This window comes from Cucurbita moschata, unplaced genomic scaffold (assembly GCF_002738365.1).
Source record: "Cucurbita moschata cultivar Rifu unplaced genomic scaffold, Cmos_1.0 Cmo_Scf00044, whole genome shotgun sequence".
NCBI lineage: Eukaryota > Viridiplantae > Streptophyta > Magnoliopsida > Cucurbitales > Cucurbitaceae > Cucurbita > Cucurbita moschata.
In genome coordinates this window covers 735,267-744,359 of record NW_019268560.1, presented here as the reverse complement: position 1 = coordinate 744,359, position 9,093 = coordinate 735,267, and the positions used below count along the sequence as shown (strand labels likewise).

Genomic DNA, 9,093 nt, shown 5'->3' with positions numbered 1-9,093 from the left:
GTAGGAGCAACTCTTTCTTCGAGCGAGGTCACTCGAAACAACAGTTCTGCGATTGGCAACCCATCCAGGCGGTTGCCCATTGCGTCGACTTGGACGACTTTCTCACTCAGTTCGGTCACCCGTGTTTCCAGGAAACGGAGGGTGTCAGGGACTTCTTTGAGGAACATCATTTCCTCCTCTATTAGCGTAAGCCGTTCGGCTTGTGCTTTGGGTGTCGACTTTGTCGTCGACATGGTCTCGGTCTGTATGACGTTACGGAGCTAACAAAGCTCTGATACCACTTGACACAATCGCGCTTTCGAAGGCAGCGGACTAGCGATTGTGCGGCACTCACTTTCTAGCAACAAGTGAGTTCAGCCTATTTGTTCTTGCGTCGCCTACGGCCAAGCGACGTACGGTCAAGCCTCTAGCCTCGGTTTTAAAAGAAGGTTTTAGAAAACGAAGAGAGAGAGAGATTTTAGAAAGAGAGATTTTAGAAAGAGACGTTATATAAGCAAGCAAGAGAAAGATAACAACGGCTTAGCATATATAACCTTAGGTAGGGAGAAGTTGACGACTAGTCATATCCCCCTATAGTACATTCTGGGCCATTTTAGTTCTGGCAGGCCTAGACATGATATTTTTGAGGTGTCATACGCTTTAGAATTACAAAAGGAAAAACACTAGAATGAAAAGACATGACAAGGGTTTGGCTTGTCATGGGCATGCGGCCATGGGCAACATGCTCTGGACAAGCATGACCGTGACACCGGACACGCGTCGACCCCCGGTTGGAGCAACACAGCTCCAGCGAGGCGATGACACGTGTTGCCTGCAAGCCGGGCCGAACCGCAACCGCGAGTCGAGCCGAGCCGGACCAGTCCGGGCGACCCGTGACTGCACAAAAGCAGGCGCGCGTGACCTCGCACTCCCAGCGCATTGCTGGCGCGTGAGGGCGCGTGGACGGTCCGTTTTGGCCCGATTTCTCTCTGTTTGCCTGATTTTGTCCCGGTTCCAGTTCTAATACTGTTTTTACGTGAATAGGGACCTAATTTAAAGAAATCAGTATTTTTGGACACCTCACGGGCAAAGAAACGCTAGCAAAAAGGCACGCGTCAACCAGGTAAGTCACCACCTGGTATCTAGGAAGAAATACTTGTGGGATTCACTTGGATTGCATGCGTGTTTGTAGTTTAGCTTCAGATTAGCTCTCCATGTAAATTATTACTCAGATTAATTGTTATGATTGTATTAGGTGAATTACATGAGTGTTGTTGTATGCTTTAAGCTTCCGACGTATGTATGCATGCGTTTAATTTATGTTAGAATTGTGTATGTCGTGTTCCAGGTGCTTGATGGACGAATTCGCCCCATTGAGCGCGAACTTCGTGCTCTGGGTGCTTGATGGAGGTCATCGCCCCGTTGAGCCGGTATGACTAGTTTGCATGAATTACATACTATGATGTTAGAAGAAGGTTGCATGCACACTCTGTTATTTGCTAGGGCCCATTTCTATGATAAGCTTAGGGAATTATTGCTAGGAGCGATATGTCGCTCCAGCCAGACTGAATTTTTCCCTAGGAACTTAGCGGTTTACCACGGCAAGAAAGTACCTCGGAGTGTTCATAGATTGCTAGTGTGAGAACGGTATCTATAGCTTCGTGGGAGGACTAAGGGTCCCTGATCAGTCCTTACTGCTCATAGCCATTTCGCATGGGAAATGTGTCCCCACGTCGTACAGCCCATTAGCTACATGGGAACGGGTTGGGCCGCGCCCCCCATTGGGGGACTATATGGGCGTAGGGGTATTCAACACACCCCTAGGCTAGGTACCATGTAGTCCCAGATAGCCATGTAGAGGTAGCACCTCATAGAGAGATACCGACCATATTAGCTTGACGTAAGGAACCTCTAGGCGTTTAATGAAAGGACGATGAACCGGTGAAACCCAAGGGGCAAGCCCCAAGGGACTAAGATTAGAACCAGATGTCCTAGAACCGAATTAGAAACCGTGGGAACCTGTTAAATTAAGATGCGAAGAGAGCCTACAAGTAGGTGGCTTACTGAGTATAATTTTTTCTACTTTTTTTTTTTTGTCAGGTGCCGGTCGAGGTGGAGGAGCGTTCGAGAGCTGTGCGGTCACAGAGAGGGTCGTTCCAGAGTGTTAGTCCCTTGTCAGTCTTTTAGAGTATTTTGCAAATTTTTTTATATTTGTATTTTATTTCCTTTTTGTAAACTTAAATCCTCTTCTGAAATATTTGAAAATTACACTCCCCTTTCTTCTATTTTAATTTTGCGGGATTTTCATCTTTTTATTTTCTTTTCTTTTTGTTTGTTTTCGCTTTCGTCTTTTGGGTCACGGTCCGAGCTTCGAAGCCTCGAAAATCGGGTCGTGACACCTATAGAGATTATCAGATGGCATAGTTCAATGTCATTTAGTATCAGAACTACCAGCCGCATTCAATTCTGCTACCATGCTTACAAAATCAATTATCCATTTTGGTTTATCAAGTGGTGGAATATCTTTGGATCTGCCAAAGATATCTTTCCCGTTCCAATACAAGAATCATTTCATTACTTCCATCAAAATATCTTCAAAACTCCATTCCCATTGACTATGATATATTTTCAAATTCCTGAATCCATTCCAAGATAAAAGAAACTGAAGATCAGGTAAAACAGGTCTTCAAGATAATCAAAATCAAATTGTGGAACAAATACACTTGTACCCAGGCAGATCTCAAAGTAGTGAAGGTTTGGTTATCTGAAAATGACCACCTTTAAGATTGATCTAAATTGAAACCACCTAGTTTGGTTATCTGAAAATGACCACCTTTAAGATTCATCTAAATTGAAACCACCTAGTTTCTCAATTCAAAATGTTAGCCCACGCAACTTACTGATTTCCAAAAACTTCTTGGAGAGGCTGTCATCAGTCCCTTCGACCTCTTCTCTCTCTTCTCTCCCTCTATAGTAGTAGAAGGTACCATCTATGATCAATGATTCATGTTTGGATTTTCAACCACCGTGTCAATAATCTCCATCTACAAAAGACTGAATAATCGTTAAACTATTTGTAAAAAAAAAAAATCCGAAAATTTATCTTGACATGTTTTCCCCTTGTCTTCTTTCCCTGTATCATTTCTTCTTTTCAAATTTGTCTTTATGACAAATTATTTCTTTTTTGATTTCCTATCACCTCTTTTCCAATTTGTCTCCGGTATATTACTTATTCTAAATTATTATTTGTAAAAATCTAATGTATTTTACTTTCTCTAGAATAGATTAATTGTATCTGTTCAAACTCAACCTAATTCTTCTAAACTTGCTTTGCTCCTAGGTTCAACTTCACGGTCCAATTTCAACTACCTTATTTCGTCCATTCATAAAATTAGGCTTAAAGCATATGTCATTCCTAGATTAATTCAAAATAATGCTAATAATATTAAATTGTCTATTATGCTGACTTTTTTTTTTTCCCACTAATTGCATTACACTGAAATAAATTCACTAACCTAATAGAATTTGACCTCCCTTATCCCTTAAAGCAACAAAAATGGAGGAGGTAAAAAAAGATATGTTAATTAATCAAAGGCCTAATTGATCATTGAGTTTGTATTGTAAATATGCAATAATGCATTGTAAAATGAGTTTAGTTCATGTTGGGCTCGATTAGCTACAGTGAAATATGTCCAATAAGCTAATTGGGACCATATTCAATGGGGATGTCAGGCTTATATACACGTACTTTTAGAGTAGGGAGGAATGAATTCTAACGGAAAAAGAGAGGAAGGAAGGTTCTTTTAAGGCGTTGACAAACTAAACTCTTTGATGCATTAAACTATGTGTATATAAGAGATCTATGCTTTATTCTAATTCTTTTTATCATATTTTGGTTTACCCTATGGGTCTATCTTACCCATGTGCTGGCAAACTTGCATTAAAAAAAAACATAGCTTGTAGGCAAGGCATTGAAAACCTCCGCTCTGCTAGCATCTAGGCTGCTTTATGTAGCTATATCCCTTAGGGTTTAGCATCCAGAAAGTCACGCAACAAGCTATCAAACAATCAGCCGTGAGCTCCGGAAAGGAAAGAAAGAACTCCAGCACATGTGTATCCACTCATGTGGTATTTCATTGTACGATAGACCTATTATTTCAAAATAATCAATTTATTAATGACGGGATGAAACTAAGAAATAATCAATCACGTGCGAAATTATAGAAGATCTCCTTTAAGACCAAATATTGATATCTTCTTTTTATAAAGTAACTCGACTTTGATTCTTGAATAATCCACCTCAAGAAATCAATTAGACATGCAGGTTTACAACATTTCATTTGATGGTCCGAGGAAATTTGAAAGCTAAGCTGGTATCACTCAGTTGGTAGAGTAGAGGACTAAAAAACTTCGTTTCAATGGTTTGTTATTAGAATAAATAAAAATCCCTCCCAACAACTCATGAATTAAGAATTCTCGCAACAAGGTCTACTACACCCGTGGCAGCTCCAACACATCGCAATCTTGCAACCCCAGGTGAAAATTTTCCAAGATCTATGGATTGAGTTCGAACTATCTCTAATGCTCGACCACGAACAGCGGCTGTAACTTAAATAGTGGTTATACTCATCTTTTTGGCACTAATTGCATTACAAATGGTTCTAAAACAATTCAAGGCAACTAGTCTAATAATTTTTTCCCATTTGACTATTATAATATAATTGGGCATGTGATGCTTGAGTAAAGAACGGGTACATGAATGAACCGAGACCACACTGACTAAGAGTGATCATGAGGTTATGATGGTTGAGAAAGACTTAAAATGTAAGACCCTAGATTTTAGCTATCTAAAGTCCTACTATCATTTTAATCTAAGCTCATATGCGAAATATAACTCTTAAAACATTCTCATTTAAATAATTTCAAACGTAAACATACTTTATCATTGAAAACATCATCATGGTCTTACCTATTCAACACATAATTCAAAAAATGAAATAACAAAAAACAGTAATGAAATAAATTTAAAACATGAAAAGCATAACTACCCATTCTAACCTAATTCTAGGAAATTAAATATGTTATCTCATATGCATATGCCATGGTCTCTGATTTGCGATGCTACCGTCAACCGTATAGGGGCGCCTTGCCTTTACTTGAAGAATGATGTAGCACACGCCTAAGTATTTCAAAGAATACTCGGTAGCTAACCCCACTACAAGGGGCCGTGAAAAGATGAAAACACATGCAATAATGCTCTAGGGACTTATCATTAAAATATCCTAGGGGTGACCTCCAGTCCGGACTAAATTGGATGTGCATTATTTCCCTACACACGACCCACACGTGCGAGTGTGAAACTCCAGACGGTTCGCACGCCCCTGAACCCATCATAGTTGAACTAGTTGTCCATAGCGACGTCTGGATGTAAAAAGACTCCGGAGAGTCATACTCGACATGATCACCGTCATCATCATAGCGTACACGTCCATACTCGTCATCGTAAAAGGGAAAGTATCCTTATGCTTATGTACATACAGAAATGCATGAGGTCTTTATGGTTTCTCGTCTTTAAAACGTATTTATGACACAACCCTGGTTGCATCCTTATATTACTATTAGTAATATATGTGCATGAACTTTCCATCTTAATATCATAAATAATATTTTGTAAAGGTTGTATCATAGGCCGAATTACCTACATCATGCAATCTAGCATTCACAACATGCATCTTAACTTAATATGGAACATAACATCATATTAAGGAAATAACATCATGTATTATCATATAACTCATACAAATCTCGATCCGAATCTCAAGCATGGGGCATGACAAGAAAAAAAAAATCATTTTCATTTCATTCTAAATCAACAATAAATAGGTGGATATTGAGATATTTAAATCTCTAATTTCTTAATTGAAGATATAATTAAGGTAGCTAACCATTTACAAAAAAAAAAAATAGTAATAAATAAGAAAGTTTAAACTTCCAAGCATAGTTAATTTATGATCGAAAAAGTTATATATTCAAATGTAAAAGGTTTCATTTTGTAGGAGAGTGGCCACAAGTGAAAGAAAATTCTAATAAAAGTTAGAATTTTAATTTTAATATTTGTTTAAAAAAAGTTCTTAATATGCTTAATTTTAATTGGTCACTTAAATTTTCTACGACCACTTCACTATTTGGTGCACTACTAGGCTAGAAGGCAAAGTGGCAGTAATCACAGGTGCGGCCAGCGGAATTTGGGAGTCCACAGCAAAACTCTTCTTTAAGCATGGAGCCAAAGTGGTGCTTGCAGACATCCTCGACGATGTCGGTCACTCTCTTTCCCGCCATCTCTGTTCTTCGTCATCTTCGTTCGTCCACTGCGACGTAACGAAAGAGAAAGACATCGAAAATGCGGTTAACACAGCCATTTTCAATTACGGAAAGTTAGACATCATATTGAACAACGCAGGCTTTTCTAAAACCCTCAAATTCAACATTCTTGAAAATGAATTATCAAACTTTCAAAAGGTAGACAACGTCAACTTACTTGGACTGTTTTTGGGCACCAAACATGCAGCAAGGGTGATGATTCCAGCTCGTCAAGGTAGCATAATCATGATGGCAAGTGGTTGCTCGATCATTGGTGGGATTGGGCCGTATGCGTACATGAGCTCAAAGCATGGCTTGTTGGGATTGATGAAAAATGCAATGGTTCATTTAGGACGATATGGGATAAGGGTTAATTGTGTGTCGCCCCATGTAGTGCCCTTGCAAATGACTAGGGACTTGTTTAAGCTTGAAGATGGCGATGAGTTTCCTAATATTTATTCGCATTTCAAATGTGGAGATATTTTAAGGACAGAAGATATAGCTGAAGGGGCTTTGTATTTAACAAGTGATGCATCGAGATTTGTGAGTGGACATAACTTAATTGTTGATGGAGGCTTCACTGCAGAAAATCAAGGTCTTTGTTCCTACCAATAATTAAGTTGAAACGAAGTTCTTTCCTAAACTTGATTATGGATTATGTTAGTAGTTTTATTTTTGTGGTTTGTGTCTCAATTGCGCTATTCCATATTTCTCATGTTTAACATTATTATAAGAATATAAATTCTAATAATGTAATTTAATTTTTTGCTGTTTAATTTCTAATTCGGTTATGGTCTCAATTTCTAATTTGAGATAGCCTAGGTTTCCTCATTACATAGGAGTAGGGCGTAATGCTATATTAATTGATATGCTCACTTGGGTTGGAGCCTATAAAGTTATGAGATTATAATCACGCCCTAATGGACGACAATGCCCTCATAATGACCTTTAAACTTTCAACAGGATGAAATGTCACTAAAAAAAGGTGTGGTAGCTCTAGAAGCATCCCAAGAATTAAAAACACGTTATTGGAGATGAAATTCCAGGAAGTGTTCCCAAGAGAACGGAAAGTTTTTGTATTCACCATCCACAAGAGGATGTTCGTGAGTAGACACTCGTAGTCGCGGTTCAGTACAGTTATCGCCGAACTACATAGTAATTTAAGTAAGGAAAAGGGACAAGAGGATGTCCAACCGTGAAAATCAGGAATAAGAAACTTTCATGGCCAAAATTTGTTAAGGAAGGGAGAATTTGTAATACTCGAGCCGTAGCGGGATTAAATACCTAATTTTTTTTCAAGCTCAAACTTTTAAGATTTTTATCCTATGAACCGGAAACCGAGCCGAGTCACTGCAGATTCAGAAAAAACAACCGAATCCAACTTAAAAGACTAATCCAACCCAACTCAATCTTTATAATTCAGGTTGGGTTGAACTGGGTTGTTGAGTTGTCGGATTGGATGTATACCTGACAAGTGGATTTGTATGTGAACTGAGTGGTCACTGCCAAAAGTCGATCATTTGGTGGGCGACATTGCTGTTGGTAACTGTTACAAAACACGAACCACTCACTCACTATCTTTCATTTCCTTCATTATCCCACAAATGTCAAAATGATTACTTCGTTCTTGTCTTCTTTTTATAAATAAAATCCCTTTTCTTTTTTGTTTTTTTTTCCTTTTTTGATAATATTTTAGATGTTTAAAATTAATATAGTTTAGTTTATTAACTTCAACAGTTTTTATACATTTTTGTAGTGAAACAATATTCTAGTGAATATTTGATTTGCTTTTATTAATTTACCTTTGAATTTGAACATCATCTACTCATTACCGTTTTCTTTGAATAGCTAAATTTTTTATCAAAATTAGCCAATAGGTTGACAGGACTCGTGTTGGTATATAGAGATAGTGTTCACTCTTAGAATCAATGAGTAAATAACATGACTATATCACAGAGAAATATCATGTCTAGACTATCAAATGCAAAATCTAAATTTTGAGTCGTAGATACGAGTGGTTACATTTTTTAAAAAAGCTACCATCTCAAAAGTTACTTTTATTGATGAGAGATTGAACACGAGGCGAACGTGTAAAATTTTGAGTGAATGGAACCAAGGACTCTTGACTCAGCTATATTGATATTCTGAAGGTTCCTTCTTACATACTCATATTTAAAGCGTTTATTCCATTTTGTATATACTACTTTTTCAAAGACAACAACAAAGTAGAGAAAGAGAGAAGAAGAAGAACAAGAGCAGCCATGGGCGTCTCCTTGCTTCCTGCTGCTGCAAGATGGTAACTCTATTTTCTCTCAAACTTCGATATCTTTTACTTCAAAAAAAATTGTATCTAAGCTTGTTCGATTAACTTTCTAACGGTATAAAAAGCGCTCTTAAAATCTAAGTTAATCCAAACAAATCTTCAATTAGCTCGTTCAAGATCATATTTTCTAAGGCTTCATAGAAGAAATTCACGGTTAAAACTCTAAGAATCAATTAGATATTTTTTTTTTAAGAGATTTGGGCTAAAATATTGTTTTTTATTTAGATCTAAGGAGAGAAATAAATATTTTAAAAGGAATTAAGAAAAGATTAGTGGTTAATTTGGGAAGACAAGAGATTTCTTACATCTAATCAAACTATATGAACAATAATAAGACATTGAAAAGTATAATAATTAAAATAATAAATTAAGGTTAATGAGTTTATGAGTTGAAGGTGGTAGCTGGTGGCAAAAAAAAAAAAAAAAAAAAA

General features: G+C 37.5%; 1 protein-coding gene and 1 long non-coding RNA gene across 5 annotated transcripts in view; one reads left to right on the top strand and one right to left on the bottom strand.

The window, feature by feature from the left end:
- The window catches only part of LOC111434360, a 14,303-nt gene extending 11,430 nt beyond the window's left edge, over nt 1-2,873 (bottom strand). The window contains exons 1-2 of the long non-coding RNA XR_002708933.1: nt 2,841-2,873; nt 2,379-2,785 (exon numbers count right to left, since the gene is read on the bottom strand). This is a non-coding gene — a long non-coding RNA (uncharacterized LOC111434360). The remainder of the gene's footprint in view (nt 1-2,378; nt 2,786-2,840) is intronic.
- Nucleotides 1-9,093, top strand: part of LOC111434358 (secoisolariciresinol dehydrogenase-like) — a 69,184-nt gene that overhangs the window by 37,204 nt on the left and 22,887 nt on the right. The window contains exon 2 of one of the 4 annotated variants that reach the window (XM_023071799.1): nt 6,180-6,847. The exons of 1 other annotated variant lie outside the window; for it this stretch is intronic. In XM_023071799.1, the coding sequence (XP_022927567.1) occupies nt 6,180-6,847 (668 nt within the window). Of the gene's footprint in view, nt 1-6,179; nt 6,955-8,533; nt 8,636-9,093 lie in introns of those variants that run through there. 2 more of the 4 variants (XM_023071800.1, XM_023071797.1) reach the window with 2 other exon arrangements.